Source organism: Symphalangus syndactylus, chromosome 10 (genome assembly GCF_028878055.3).
Source record: "Symphalangus syndactylus isolate Jambi chromosome 10, NHGRI_mSymSyn1-v2.1_pri, whole genome shotgun sequence".
In the NCBI taxonomy this organism is placed as follows: Eukaryota; Metazoa; Chordata; class Mammalia; order Primates; family Hylobatidae; genus Symphalangus; species Symphalangus syndactylus.
The window spans coordinates 32,429,664-32,446,537 of record NC_072432.2 but is presented as its reverse complement, the minus strand read 5'-3'; the positions used below and the strand labels follow the sequence as shown (position 1 = coordinate 32,446,537).

Sequence of the window (16,874 nt, the reverse complement as noted above, 5' to 3'; positions counted from 1 at the left end):
CAAAACAGAAAAGTTATTTAAACTTTAAGCAGTTGGTTAGATATGGTAGTTATAATGAACTTTGATATTTTAATATGGGGCTTAAAAATTTTCCTCTAAATCAACATTAATTATCTAAGTGTGATATCCTTAGGAGGTCTTTGTTAAGTCCTCCCAATTATATCCAGCATCTCCAAAGGCGACTGAGGTCCCTTCTAATAACTCATCTATCAGGGGAACCCGCCCCCAATATTTTAATGTAGGTTCTTTCTATTTTCCATAAGTGTCGGCTGGCTGAGAAATAAAGAGAAAGAATACAAAGAGAGGAATTTTACAGCTGGGTCTCCGGGGATGACGTCACATATCAGTAGGACCGTGATGCCTACCTGACCTGCAAAACCAGCAAGTTTTATTAAGGATTTCAAAAGGCGAGGGGGTACAAGAACAGGGAGTAGTTCACAAGATCACATGCTTCAAAGGGCAAAAAGGAGAACAAAGATCACACGCTTCTGAGGAAACAGGACAAGGACAAAATCACAAACTCCTGATAAGGGTCCAGCAAAGATCACAAGGCAAAGGGCAAAAGCAGAATTACTGATAAGGGTCTATGTTCAGCTGTGCACATATTGTCTTGATAAACATCTTAAACAACAGAAAACAGGTTTGAGAGCAGAGAACTGGTCTGACCTCAAATTTACCAGGGTGGAGTTTCCCAATCCTAGTAAGCCTGAGGGTACTGCAAGAGACCAGGGCGTATTTCAGTCATTATCTCAACCGCATAAGACAGACACTCCCAGAGCAGCCGTTTATAGACCTCCCCCAGGAATGCACTCCTTCCCCAGGGTATTAACTATTAATATTCCTAGCTAGGAAAAGAATTTAGCAATATCTTCCTACTTGCATGTCCGTTTATAGGCTCTTTGCAAGAAGAAAAATATGGCTGTATTTTGCCTGACCCCGCAGTCAGTCAGACCTTATGGTTGTCTTCCCTTGTTCCCTAAAATCGCTGTTATTGTGTTCTTTTTCAAGGTGCACTGATTTCATATTGTTCAAACACACGTTTTACAACCAATTTGTACAGTTAACACAATTGTAGTGGTCCTGAGGTGACGTACATCCTCAGCTTATGAAGATAATAGGATTAAGAGATTAAGACAGGTATAAGAAATTATAAGAGTATTATTTGGGAACTGATAAATGTCCATGAAATCTTCACAATTTATGTTCCTCTGCCGCAGGTCCAGCTGGTCCCTCCATTTGGGGTCCCTGACGTCCCACAACACTCCTCCCACCACTGGAGCATTTTTCCTTATATTTAACCTAAATTTATGAAACTACAGTTTATGCCTTTTTAATATTGTCAGATACTCAGGGTTAATGGACACAGTTGTTCATTGTCTCCAGATCCCATACTCCATGTACTCAAAGACACTTTCAGGAGATGACTCACTCTTTCTTCGTTGGGCCCAATAATTTATATTTTATTAATCTTTTCTTAGAAATGCTTTTTTTCAACCCACTTAGCAATCTTTCTGACTGGTCCTTTGAACATTATTTTCCAAATCTGTCACAAATGATGGAGTCAAAGATACATAATAGTCAAATCTGACCCAATACTGATCGTGGGGGGGTTTCTTTTAACATGTTTTGTAATCTAAATAATTTCTCCTTGTTGCAAAGTAGAGATTTATGGGGCAGCTATTTCATCTCCAGATGTTTTTTCCTCAAATGGCCACATAGTGGGCATTCAAAAATATTTGTTGAATGGAATGAAATGGAATTTTATATCGGATTTAATTTTTTTCATTCTAAGTAATCCTTCATATGCTTAACTAGCTAAATTTTACTTGTTGGTTCTGATATTCCTTCCCCAAATAAACAAAGTTAATTCAGATTTTGGGTTTTTTTTTTATTATCCTGATACAGTTTAGTATAGCCATTGAAAATATTATCTAGAAAATTCTAAGTCTAATATACTTCTAAATTTTAAGCATGACACTGAGAAATAGTGAAAAGTGTAGAAAAGGAATATGAAAATAGCATTGAAACATTTGGAATTAAGGGATTTTAACTACTACTAAAGATAGAATATACTGAACCAGAAGACCTAGTCTTGATTTCTACCTCTATTTATGAGGTACGTGACTTTGAACTAGTATGAGTATTTATGAGGTACGTGACTTTGGAAGTTACTGTGCTTTCCACCTCAATTTTTTCATCTGTAAAATTGAGGGAATATTCACAGCTTTCCTTTCTCATAGAGTAGCTTCAAATATCAGAGATAAGGGATCTAGTGTTTGTGAATTCTGAGTTACTATGAAATGTAAAAGATTACTGTGTTTTGTTTATCACTGTAAATAACCTTGATGGGGAGAACTTATGTGATTAAGGTTGCAACTTTTTATGTGTGATTTGAAATATTAAACATATTTTTAAAATAATTTTTTTGAGACAGTCTCACTCTGTCACCCAGGCTGCTGCAGCTTCAATCTCTCAGGCTCAAGTGATCCTCCTGCCTCAGCCTCCCAAGTAGCTGGGTGGCTATTTATTTTTATTTTTTGTGGATGCGAGTTCTTACTGTGTTGCCCAGGCTGGTCTCCAACTCCTGAGCTCAAGGAATCCTCCCACCTTGGCCTCCCCAAGTGCTGGGATTCTAGGCGTGAACCACTGCACCCAGCCTAAAAACAATTTTAGCTTGAGGGACCCTAGGTTTTTTTAGGTTATATGACTAGAAATATAAGATGTATTTACAGGGCTAATCCAGTGGGCATGATTTGAGCAACACTAAAGTTATCTGATATAGCATAAAATTCTTCTTCTTTCATTAATGAGACAGACTTGTGCTTCTCAAAGTGTGTTTTGTAGAGCATTTTTTCTCTGAAATATTATACAATTGTATGCATTAAAAAGTTCTAAGGTCAAATACATTTAAGAAATCCTAGGTTTAGCTAAGTTAAATAGGTTTCTTAACTGTAGGACTTCTCAATACTCTAATGTGCTAACAATATTGCATATCTCTAAGAGAGGCATATAATGTATCTTTTCCCAAGTTGTTTTAACCATGGGATTATTTGAGTCTTGGGATTAGAGTTTACTGGAATCAACTTTAGGTCAGGCTGGGCTAAACTAGGAAGTATGGAGACCACACTCCACAAAACCCAGTATCCCTCACTAGTTAGCTGTCATTGTCTGTTTTTTGAGACTAATGGGTTGATCTTGGATTTAGGAATGAGGGTTTGGGAGGGCAGAAAGGTGCTGCACAAACTTAGCCAGAAAAGCAGCCATAAGTGGTGGTATGCCTGTATGGACACCATAGGTTTGCTGCAGGAGATTGTTAAAAAGCCACTTTTCAAAGACAAAACTCTGGTATCAGAGGGGTAGGAGCTATCCTAGAGCAAAGAAACTTGGAAAAACTTTCTGCAGAACCCAAAGTAAAGGAAGTTAGGGGGACATGCTTTCTGTTCTAGCAATATATAATGAAATCTTATATAACTATTAACTATGTTTTTTGGAAAATATTTAATAATTTTGGAAAATACCCATGTTACAAAAATGTTACCTGAAAAGTACAAAGCTGTACCTGCCATTTGACTCCAATTAGATATAAAATATATGTCTGCATATGTCTGGATGTATATAAAAGTCTGGAAGGAAAAAGACCAAAATAGTAACCATGAATATATCCTGTTTATGATATTTTGGGCGATTTTCATTGTATTTTTGTTGTCTTTATGCAGTAATTTTTAAACTATTCAACTGCACTATCATTGATAACAGTAATTCATTATATCATTAATTCCTTCGGAGAGGGGGCAGAGTAACAGAACCCCACTCTTCTCAGCAGGAAAGTGAGGATTCTGATTCTTAATCATGTTTATTTTATTTTGGACATACTGAGTTTTAAAAATTCATTGAAGGTTTTATTAACTTCTATTTTTAACCTTTCAGATTTTCCTTTACAATTGAATGTGATAGATATGTCCAATTTTAGCTAGGAAATTTGTATTACGAGAGGGAATATAACATCACTTGGCTCAGGGAACAGATTTTTTTTTCCCCAGTGTTGTCAGAAGCCCATTTTAACTAAAATAACATAGGATGTTTATTAACTAAAATAACATAGGATGCTTATCTTAAGATGTAGATTCCTAATCCTTATGACACATTTGCTAAATCAGACTTACTAGGGAAAGTATCTCTCAGTCTTTATCTTTATTTATTTATTATTTATTTATTTTTATTTATTATTTTTTGAGACACAGGCTCACTCTATTGCCCAGGCTGGAGTGCAGTGGCACAATCTTGGCTCACTGCAACCTAAGTGATTATTGTGCCTCAGCCTCCTGAGTAGCTGGGATTACAGGCGTGCACCACCACACCCAGCTAATTTTTTTTGTAATTTTAATAGAGACAGGGATTCACATCTGAGTAGACATACTTAGTCCCCAACACTCAGCTTTTTATTCAACCAGCCATGAGCTGGATGTGAACATGACAGACCCAGTAGGGTTCCAATGCCTGACAACCTGCACCTGTCAGGAAGAGCCCCCTCCTTTCCTGCTCCCCTGCAACACATGGTTATTTTAATAGAGACAGGGTTTCACCATGTTGCCCAGGCTGGTCTTGAACTTCTGGCCTCAAGCAATCCGCCTACCTTAGCCACCCAAAGTGCTGGGATTACAGGCGTGAGGCACTGTGCCTGGCTGTTCTCAGTCTTTAATGTGTACACAAGTTACAAGGGGATCTCGTTAAAATGAAGACTGACTCAGTGTGTCTGGAGTAGGACCAGAGACTGCGTTTCTAACAAACACAGGTAATGTTTCTGATCTGCAGTCCCCACTTTGGATAGCAGGGCTCTTTCTAAAGCATAATGGCAGCTCCAACCCAGCAGAACCATATTCTGGATGGAGTCAGAACTAGCCAAATGTAGGCTATTTAAAATATAGCAATTGTGCCTAGGCATGTGTCCACCTGACTCACGTAAAATAAAAAGAAAAGGCGTTAATAGAAGCCAGATTATAGAACATAATGTTATTAATATGTATCAGGTGCTCTTATGAGTGGCCATATCAGAGAACCAGCCTCATTGTTGCTGTTATTACGAAACATGAGAATGTGCTGCAATTCCAAGTACCAAGCAGTAAGAAGAAAATTGTTTTCTTTTACTGATTGTTGCATGTTGTCCTGAGGTTTTTCCCCTCTTCTCTCTTCTACAGATTTTACAGAGTCTGTGGCTAGTTCAATCACATTGTTCTTAGTCATGGAAATATTATGGTCTTTCTGATTCTGTGTAGTGATAAGTAAAAAGATTGTTTCTGCTGAGGGGTGAAAAGGTCTTCAAAGTAGTTTGCTTTCTTCTAAATAGTAAGACCTGCAGAGACCCTGAGAAGATGCCTGATATCTCCTTGAAAATTAAATTTCTGCTAGTGTTTTGAAGGAGCGAATTGTCACTTCTCACAGGTTAGGATCTGGTGCTGTGAATTCTGAAAGTTTTCAAGATTTTTGATTTATATTTTAATTAGATCCTATGGTAGCTAGTAAAGAAAATATCATTCTCTCCAAAACGTATAAATGGGCCCTTGGTGATTGTGACCAAAGTCAGAAGTCAGATTTGTTTTTTTTAAGTTAGATGCACATTTGTCAATAGAGTTATAATTTACAAGTATTGTGCTCATTGCCAGTATGTAATTTGGGGCGTATCACTAAATTTTCGTGTGCCTTTGTTTTCTTTTTTTTTTTTTTTTTTTTATTATACTTTAGGGTTTTAGGGTACATGTGCACAGTGTGCAGGTTTGTTACATATGTATCCATGTGCCATGTTGATTTCCTGCACCCGTTGATTCGTCATTTAGCATTAGGTGTATCTCCTAATGCTGTCCCTCCCCCCTCCCCCCACCCCACAACAGTCCCCGGAGCGTGATGTTCCCCTTCCTGTGTCCATGAGTTCTCATTGTTCAATTCCCACCTATGAGTGAGAACATGCGGTGTTTGGTTTTTTGTCCTTGCGATAGTTTACTGAGAATGATTTTTTCCAGTTTCATCCATGTCCCTACAAAGGACACGAACTCATCATTTTTTATGGCTGCATAGTATTCCATGGTGTATATGTGCCACATTTTCTTAATCCAGTCTATCGTTGTTGGACATTTGGGTTGGTTCCAACTCTTTGCTATTGTGAATAGTGCCGCAATAAACATACGTGTGCATGTGTCTTTATAGCAGCATGATTTATAGTCCTTTGGGTATATACCCAGTAATGGGATGGCTGGGTCAAATGGTATTTCTAGTTCTAGATCCCTGAGGAATCGCCACACTGACTTCCACAATGGTTGAACTAGTTTACAGTCCCACCAACAGTGTAAAAGTGTTCCTATTTCTCCACATCCTCTCCAGCACCTGTTGTTTTCTTATCTGTAAGTCAGGGATAGTAATAGTATCTACCTCATTGGGCTGTTGTGAGAATTAGATGCAGGGGTACCTATAAAACTTTTACTGTAGTGCTTGGCACATAGTAATAACTTAATACATATTAGCTATTACTGCTACTATTGACGTTGAATTCATTTACATAGTAATGATAACATTTCCTACTTAATTCATAAAAAGACAGCCTATGCTGTTTTCTAGTTCTGAGTTTATATGTTTCTCATGCTTTTTATTATGGTTCATTACAATTTTAATGTTATTTTTAACTAACTAGATCCTTTTGAAACAAATGGGTTTGCAAGTGTGAGCTGTTAGGTGCACAGAGAAAAATGAAAATAGAAACTTGTTATTTTATTCTAGGCTTGTTACCAAATATTTAGGATACTGTGTTTTATTTAGGTGTTTATAGTCTCATTAGACAGTTGTGATTTTAAAATAGAGACCACATCATCTCAACTTCTTTACTGTGAAAATAATGACAATAGTCTTTTCAGAGATGAATCTGTCTAGATGGGAAATTTACAAGATTGATCTGATTGATCTGATGAGAAATTTGATCTGATTGATCTGATGAGAAAGTTACATGATTGATCTGCCCATCCAGCCTGGGCAGCAGAGCGAGACTCTATCTCCAAAATAAAATAAAATAATATGAGAAGTAGTTTCCCCAGAAAGTCTGATTTAGTAAATGTACCAAAAGGATTTAGAAATCTACATCATAAATAAACATTTTATGTTATTTTAGTTCAGACCCTATTTTAGTTCAGACTTCCTATGGGATAAAAACTTCCATTCTTTCTTTAAATAGATTCTTTTGGCTTGAGTGCATTTACACCTGTCCCCAACAGCTGGTGGGCTTCTGCTCACCCTAGACAGTGTTTATGCTGCACTCAGTCCAAGCAGCCCTTATCAGAGAGTCTATTTACCACTTGCATTCTGGTGCGAAGGACTCATTCCTGGCAGAGCCTAACCCTCATGGGAACCTTTGGCTTAGAAGAGAGGAGAAGGGGAGGCCGAGGCAGGTGGATCACTAGGTCAGGAGTTCAAGACCAGCCTGGCCAACATGGTGAAACCCTGTCTCTACTAAAAATACAAAAATTAGCCAGGCGTGGTGGTGTGCACCTGGAATCCCACCTACTCAGGAGGCTGAGACAGGAGAATTGCTTGAACCTGGGAGGCAGAGATTGTAGTGACCCAAGATCATGCCTCTGCACTCCAGCCTGGGTGACACAGCAAGACTCTGTCTCAAAAGAAAAAAAATTATCCTGTCTCCAGGCAGTGCCTCTGAGTCTTTCTAAAACTTTATTAAAAGTTCCTACAATACATAAAGGAGAAATAGGTGTGTCACAAAAATTGGGCTCATTGTTGATTAGCAATGTCTATGCTCCACCTTTCACCAGAGATTTAACTTTTTTGTCAATTTTGCTCTTTACTGTCAGCCCAAAGCTGTCTGTGGAACTTTGTAGATTCTTCCTATGGGATGAAAGCTTTGACAAACAAGGTCTTATTTCTGTGAGTCCAACAACCCTTTTCTTTTGGCTTATAATGAATAGATGGCTAAAACTTTAACATGGTTAAAGAAATTTCAGAAACTAATTTCCAGCCCTTTTATTTGCTTTTCTCTCTGATCACTTAAAATTATGATGCATATGTCCTGCATCTGGAGAGAGAATAGGGGGAGAGAGAGACAGGGAGAGGAGGAGAGACCATCTCATAAAACCCTTGTCATTTATCCCTACCCTCCAATCTGTGTCTCCAAAAGTCTCTAGGTTTTGCCACCAGAAACAGCCTTCAGAATATTAGAATAATTACATAAGTACCATTCTCTTCAATGAACTAAACTCCTAAGCATAGAAGTAATTTAAGACAGTGTTATCTTTAATCATTTAGTCCAACAACAAATGCCAGAATTGGCCTGGGTAATGCCATAGGAACCACCTTGTTTCCTATGAAACAGAAAGAGAATTTGCAAACCTACCTTTACTAAATAATGCTTACATTTTGCTATAGTTACTCTCGGCAAGAAGTTGAGCAGTGGGAGGTGTATATGATAATATTTACATTTACTGCTCTGTGCTTACTCTTAATGTTTTCTGGGTAAAAATATACAATTGACTATTTGGGAAACTTCATTTGTGAACACAGGTTATATATGATCACATCTCTGGGGAAAATACATATTTAGTAGAAAGTGCCTGGCCAGCATTTCTTACAAGGACTCTCCTGTTCCTTTTTGTGGCTGATTTTACCCCTGACTTCAGGGCCCAGTAGCCATTAGAAAGTACTGTGCTCCTCAGCCCAGTCCAACCATGCTTTTATCCAGCTGTCACTTGCTTCAGTACCTGTACATTCCCTTTCTTTTAGTTTATGCAGAAGGCTGTAAGAAGCAACAGGCAAGACATATCTTTTGGTAGGTAAAACATGGACCAATTGTATAAAGATTCTGGGGACATTTTCTAAAAATATATGAACATTCATGGTTGATGTTAATTGTAGTCATAATTGCCCTATGACACCCACTCTCACCTTCTTCCTGTTCATTCTCCAAGCTACTACCAAAATGGTCATTTCAGCATGCAAACCTGATCTTGGCACTCCTCTGTTAATCCTTCAGAGGCTGCCAGTTTCCACCAGGATAATGTCCAAAATATTTACAAGGCTTTAAAAGCTCCTGCACACTCTGCCTCTATCTCCAATTCCATTTGATGCCCTTCCTCCTGCACCTTCTTCCTGCCTCCCTCCCCCCATAAGGTCTGCAGCGATTCTGATGTTTCAGTCCCCTGTCTTTTCATTCTCCAGAGCCATAGCTCATAGTACTTCTTCTTATGTCATAGAGAAAGCATCACTTCTCAGAGATTTTTATGACGTGTATCCTCCCCAGCCTAGCTTAGCCAGTCCCTCACTCCCCACTCCCATACTCACTAGCATCCTCTGCTTCTTTAAAGCACACATTACCTGGGGAAATTGTTAAAAATCTGCCTTCACTTCTAGAATGTAGATCCCATGAAGGCAAGAGTATGCCCAATGCTTTATAACAAGCTCTTAGCCCATGCTTTGTATAGCTGATGCTCAGTTTATTGACTGATTGCATAAATGAGTGGATGGAGTAGAAGGAGGCAGGATGCATGGACAGATGGTGGAGGAATTGTATTGCTAGCACTTCTCTGATTCATTTTTAGTTTCTAAATTTATACCATTCTAATTCTAAGAATTAATGGTTCAACTACAGAGAATAGCAGGTATGCATTTGTTTTTATGAAATATGTATATTGTGTATTTAAGTTGAATATTAGCCAAAGTATGAAGCAGGGAAAGAACAATTAGAAAAATCATGTACCAGTGTCTATCCTGGTTATAGTTCATTTTTGGACAAGGCTAGTCATTCATTTTAATTAACATTTTCTGCATCGATCAAAATAGCTCCCTTGAAATCAAAGAAAAATGTTTGAATTTTACAAACATATTTCAATTTCATAGCCTTGCATTCAACAAGTATCAAGTCTATTCTAAGTTCTCTTTGAGTAACCAAAATACAAATAACAGACATGTAATTACTATTTATATGTGATCTAACAGAATCCTCTTTTATTTACATGTTTTAGGTAAGTTTTTTATTCATATTTATATTTTTTCTTTTTACAAACCTAAAAACATAGAATTATAAAAAAAGTGAACCAACACAAATGAAAAAAATGTCATTTCTAATACTTAGATTACCACTGTTAGCATATTGGCATATCGGTGTATTTATCCCTCTTTAGTCCTTTTTTTGGTTTGTTTTTCTTGTACATGATTGTGATAATAACATAATACTCCTTGAATGATTTGTTCTGCTACTTATTTCACTTAATATTTTCACATAAACTCTAAAGTGTATCAGGGAGTGGGTAGTGTTTTTTCTCTTGATACTTCAGTGGGATGCCCTTAGTAATCCCATACTGGCATGTGTGAGGAAGGAAAATTAGTTAAATAATTTTGTATGGCTATAGAGTAGAGCACACAAAATTGTAAGAACCAATAGCTTCTGAGCACTTCTGGTCTCTAAATTCCTTGGAGTGTTTCCCAGTGGATTGTAATGAAGGTATACATGATCATCTGCTGCTAAATTAAATTGTTCTTGGAAACCAAGTACATATAATATTAATAAACCATCTGACATTTTACAAGTTGTTACATGACTAATTCTTTGTGTTGCCATCTTCTAACTGTATGATCTAATCTCTTCCTTTCTCTTCAACCTCATCCCATGCCGCTTTCTTCATTTCTCAACATCCTCCAGCCATTGTGAACTCCTTTCTCTAAATTTTCCAAGCACTTTCTTTGTACTTGCTGCCTGAAACCCTCCCTCTTCCCCAACCCCAATGCTATGCTTTTTGCTTGGAAAGTTTCATTCTTCCCCTTTCAGTTTAAATTGTGCTTCCTCAGAGAGGACCTCTTGATCTCCCTTTTTATAAAACAGGCTCCCGGTGCCAGGAAACCTTTACATCAAGACTCGATTTGCCATTTGATAGTCCTTCATCTGGGAGGGAAAAAAAGGCGGGGCGGGGGAGCTTGAAAAACTGTCATAATGTCCCTGGAATGTGGTACTTTTAAGAGTTGAGCCTATTCCATTTTGGAGATGATTTACATAAGTTACAACAAAAGAAGGGCACAAAAACATGATTGTTCTATGGACTTTTTATAACTTTCTGTCACAAGAAAGAAAGCACGCTTGCCTACAATTTTGTAATATTTCTAGTAAATAAAAGAGGCACTCCCCCTCTCAGAGCACCAAATAAGGAAAGTGTAATTGGATGTCATTGCTGTCAGTCATCTGGGCTATAAAAGAGAGAGTGGAGTTGCCTCATCCCTGGGCATCCATAGTCAGCTGTGTCCCTAGAGCTTCTCTTCTTTCATTGCTGCCCAGCTGGGTATATTGCAAGTATGGATTATAAGAGGGGAAGGGACTTCACTGTTTTAACGTTTGAAAGAAAAAGGAAAAAACTCAGAAGTAGTAAGCTAAAAACAACTTGTGCAAATATTATGGGATTATTACTTAATTTTAAGAATTTTTGCTAAAAACAATAGGAACATCATTGAAAAAAGAGCCCCTTTGAGTGATGACTGTTTCATAGTGTTCTACATCTCCTACTCCCTGCCTTATGAAAATAAAGCTAATTAATCGAAGTTCTGGCAAAGAGAAGGGAGTATTCCTTGGCCTTTGACCAAGAATTCCCCTCACCACCATGAACATTCCCACACATTTCCCCACCAGTTACTCTCCATGATGTCTTCCTTCCTAACTCTTACCAAAATCTCAAATTACAGCACTCATTTATCTCCATATTTAAAGTCTACTTCTCCCATTAGAATTCAAGCCATGTAAGATCCAGACCCTCAGTCTTGTCTACTCTGTTCACCCTGTCTCCTTAGTGCCCGCCACAGTGGTTGGCATCTGCTGGGCCATCAAATATACACTGATTGAATAAATAAATCAATGATTTAAAGAAATCAGTTATTTTGTTAAAGTAGATTCTTATGCTTTGTCCCACTTGTGTCCTTTGAGGAAAAGTGTTGAAATACTACATGGGGTTCTAACAGGATCTTTGCATTCACTTAGTAAACACTTATTGAGTGCCTGTCACCAGGTCAAGCCCTGGAAATGCCGCCCAAATAAGACATGATTGATGCCCTCCAGGACCTCAGAGACTAGCAGAGGGACAGACACATGTGTGTAAATAGCTGCAATTCTTTATGAAAGTGTGTAATAGGGGCTTATAAGCATGAACTCTTGAGGTACAAGAGGGAAGAATTTGATTCTGCCTGGGGCAGAATCACTCCACAGAGGCAGTGTTATTTATGCTGGGCCTTGAAGGAAGAGGAGATTTTTGGCAGGTTAATTAGCAGGAAAGAGAGCATTGGGTCTGAGATGTGAAAATGAATGGCATGTTTGGACAGCATTGTGTATTTTGGTGGGGTAGATTGTAAACTCTAGCCCAAGAAGTTTGAGTTTGATCTTAAAGGAGCCAGGGAAACTGTTTAAGCAAGGGAGGCCATGGTAGGAAATGTATGTTAGAGTGCAACAATGTGCAGAGTTCATTGGGGTGGGGAGTAGATGCTGTGATTAGAAACCAAACCATTCACTTCCATCATAGGTATTTTCAGTTAAAACAACCTTAATTTAAAGATCATAATAATGTATCTTCTGTAGAGATGAACTTTAGAATTTCATAGAGATGAATAGTTGGCTAGAAATTCGTTGCTCTATTAAAATGTATTTTCCAGATAAAGACTTTTTAAGTTATTTTTGTTGAATTTTAGAAACTTTTGAAAATCATTTTTAAAAAATGTACCCAGATCAATGTTGCAGTATAAATCACTGAAGAACAAAATTTGTGAATCTTCATGTGAGATATAATTAAATATTTTGGATTCATCCAGATGAATAAAATGACTAGGTCTTTTCCTCCTGCCCTTGTTAAAAGTAATGCCTCTTTATCAATACCTCACACACACACAAAAAAAAAACCTCAAAACCTTTCTCTTGCAGTTCCACGGCAACCTTCAAATGACTTGTTTGAAATATTTGAAATAGAAAGAGGAGTCAGTGCAGACGATGAAGCAAAGGATGATCCAGGTGACACTTATACTCTTAGTGCCATCATAATGACATTTTATTGTTTCTCTCCATGAAAATAACTTTTAAATGTAGATTGTTTGGACCATTTGGGAAAACTATACCTGTTTTCTTTAACAACTCAGATTTTCTTTGTAGTTAAATCAGTTGAGCAAAAATAATTATGAATCATCATTTTCTTTTAAAAAAATATATTAAAGTAGCACTTAAACTGTAAAAAGGAAATCATATTTTATAAGTGATGATGTAACATGGTTATAATTTGGCAACACTTGTGTGTTCTATTTTTACAGATGATGCACTATTGTGCTGAGAAAAGATTAATGTAATTTCCCTTTGGTCTCGTAGAAAGAAGCTCTGGTTATATGGATAGGAGAGAACACTTGTTGTCTAGATACCCCTAGTTCATAGATGCATTTGTTGTTTTTTGTTGATTTTCTGATCCACTCATCTTTCTGGTTATTTCCTTGTAGGTGTTCTGGTACACAGTTGTAATTTTGACCATGGACTTTGTGGATGGATCAGGGAGAAAGACAATGACTTGCACTGGGAACCAATCGGGGACCCAGCAGGTAAAACCATTTCATTTCACTTTTTCTGGTACACATTTCAATGTGATACTATCTGAAGACTCCACTGCTGCTAACCAAGTCTACTGTAACACATCTCTGTATTTACTTGATAAAGACGGTCAAAAAGGACCATGCCTAGCATTTATATTTCATTTCTTTGAGAGAGTTAAATTTGTTAGCTATCAACTAGCACTATATTATGGGAGACAAGTAGTTAATTAAAAGGTCAGCTAATTTCTCTCAAAAAGCTCGATACATAAAATATTTAGGTTAATTCTTGCAAATAATTCTCAAGTTATTTGTAGCATGCATTCCCAGGAATAAAAGAAGTAATATAGTGATATATCAGCCATGGTAATAGGTATTCCCCAGTTGTTTTTTCTTTGTTTTTCTTTTTTTTTTTTTTTAAGATTTGAGTGGTAGTAGAAGGACACAGTGGAAATTTCTATAAAGTTGTGATTATCCCTCTGAAAAAACTTCACTCTAACTTGGGTGCTGAAGGAAATGGTTACAAATCACCACCACTCATTTTATAACAAAAGGTAGATTTAGACATAGTTCCTTGGAAATCAACAGAGTTTTAAATTGCACAATTCCTATTAATCTAAAGTTTTAGTACTCATAAGTCATCTTTTCTTCTAGATTCAAGATAGCTTTTCTCCCCTCAGTAGTTAAATCTTTTTTTTTTTTTTTTTTTTTTTTTTTTTGGAGATGGAGTCTTGCTCTGTTGCCCAGGCTAGAGTGCAGTGGCACGATCTCAGCTCACTGCAACCTCTGCCTCCTGGGTTCAATCAATTCTCCTGCCTCAGCCTCCCAAGTAGCTGGGACTACAGGCATGTGCCACCATGCCCAGCTAATTTTTTGTAATTTTTAGTAGAGACTGGATTTCACCCTGTTAGCCAGGATGGTCTCCATCTCCTGACCTCATGATCTGCCCGCCTCGGCCTCCCAAAGTGCTGGGATTACAGGCGTGAGCCACCACACCCAGCCAGTAGTTAAATCTTTTATGGATGAGGCTTAATTAATGGAAGGGTGAGGAGTTTGGTTTCATTTTTTTTCCTTTTTATGCTCCTGATTCTAGATTTTAAGAAGATACAGAATGTGAAGGAAAAGTGTGTTATTTCATTTATTTTAAAAGCCTAGTTCTTGAATACCATACCAGGTAAGAGCACCAAACACAGAAAAGTTAACTTGAGAGAGCTCATGATATCTTAAACCAGCTCTTCTGAAACTTCACTGTGATTGCAGAGCAGCTGAGGGCCTCATTAAAATACAGGCTTTCATGCATTTCTAGCAGGCTCCCTGAAGATCTCTATGGTGGTCCTCAACGCACATTTTGAGTAACAGGGTATTAAAAAATTAGTCCAAAAATATATTCATTACATCCCCTAAGTTTGAAATAGAGATATACTTAAAAATTAAAATGTGAAGTAAATTCCTAAAAATAGGAATATTCAATAAATTCAAATTGGTTCCTACATTTCTTTTAGTTGTAAAAGACAATATCATTTAGTGCCTCACACACAGTACTCTCAGTCATTCTTGCATTACTGTCTTACTCATTTAAAGTTAACTCTGAGCAGAACAGCATTATGATTAATGTCACAGATTCTGTGAATAAGAGAGAAACCAACATATCTACATATGTGTGTGTGTGTGTATATACAATATAAATTACCTATGACAGTCCTAGCTTATTTAAAATCTCATCAATTTTATTTAATTGTAGCAATTAAAATAAATTCATTTAATTGCTACAGAGTTGTAGCAATTTACACTCCTACCAACAGTATTTGAAAACCATCCCCAACAGATATTATAAAAGTATTTTTTTAAATCTCTACCAATCTTATAGGTGAAAAGGAATCTCTTTTAATTTTACTTTGCATTTCTTTTATTGTGAAAAGTTGAAAATGTTTTATCATTCACTCGAGAAGCAAGTAATATTGTCTTTATTTCACAAAGGAAATATGGACACCCAGAGAAGTTATCTGTTTCCTAAGGCCACAGAGCTAGAGAGTGGTGGAATTAAGTCCAAACCACTCTGTACTACTCATGCAGGCTCCTAGACAGTTCAATACTCAGAACATCTGCAGCATTATTGTGTTTTTGACTGTACCACAGGCTGGCCTCAGTAGGTGTGCATGTGGTAGCGTGCATGATCTGATTAGCAGATCACAGACCTGTAGATTAGACTGACTAACCACTGACCTGGAGTAGTTTGCTACAGTAGGAGGGATCTTTGACAGTCATGTATGATACAATGGTGAATAATATTTATGGTCATAATGAATGATTCCTTCAAGTAAGGTACATTGGGGAGAGTAATTCATGCTAAACGTTTAACAGGAGAATTCACTGCACTTCTATGTAAACAATCTATGTAAAATACTTGATTTTTAGAATTTAAACACTGTATTTTAGAACCAATTTGGTCCTTTTCAACATATTTTTATTACGCATTATATTTGTAAATATTTAAATTTGTTGTGACCCAAATCTCCCTTTCCCTCTGATGGAAAAATGAGAAGAAGTTTAGAAATTAGAATGGTAGACAAAGAAATTTGAAATCGTTATTGGACTGTGTTAGTACTGAAAGGAAGAGAAGCCTGCTTGAGTGATTGGATAACTCATGATGATTGGCTATGGTCCCTGGAGGATGCTTTTCTAGAATTGGTCCAAGTTTTTACCAAGAACTTAGATAAATAAGACATTGAACTTAATATTGAAGATAAACTGACCAAACTACGGTTGACTCAAATCTGGAGAGGAAAGTGACTATGTGTGCTGATACAACCAGCATTCAAAAGATTAGATTAATGGGTCACAATTAAGAAGGTGAAATGTAATGGGGTTGAGTCTAAGTTATGGCTTATAGTCTAGAAACCAGTCACACATCTGAGTGAGGGAGAAGACCTGACATATCACTAAGGGTAGAAGACTTTAGAGTTATAGTGTGTAATGAAATCAATCTAAGCGAACCTTGTGATGTTGCAGCCAGAAATATGGACCATCTCTATAGAAATATGGTATGTTTCAAGAATGAAAAATCCACTTTGGTTAAGTGGTGAATCCACTTTTGAGAATTCTTTTTTTCTAATATGAGAAGAACAGAGTTGGTCACTTAGAAGAGGATGACCTGCATGGAAAGGTATCTCCAAGCTTGTGAAAAACAGGCAAAGGAACCATAACGTTTAGCCTGGAGAAGAAATGATGCATCAGGGTTCCTTTTCAAATAATTGACTAGGGTTAGAGTTGTTCTCTGACCAAAAGGGGATGAG

The 16,874-nt window shown here is 37.2% G+C and overlaps 1 protein-coding gene across 1 annotated transcript in view; it reads left to right on the top strand.

The window, feature by feature from the left end:
* Positions 1 to 16,874, top strand: part of NPNT (nephronectin) — a 77,571-nt gene that overhangs the window by 51,437 nt on the left and 9,260 nt on the right. The window contains exons 10-11 of the mRNA XM_055296823.2: positions 12,935 to 13,021; positions 13,495 to 13,593. Of these exons, the coding sequence (XP_055152798.2) occupies positions 12,935 to 13,021; positions 13,495 to 13,593 (186 nt within the window). The remainder of the gene's footprint in view (positions 1 to 12,934; positions 13,022 to 13,494; positions 13,594 to 16,874) is intronic.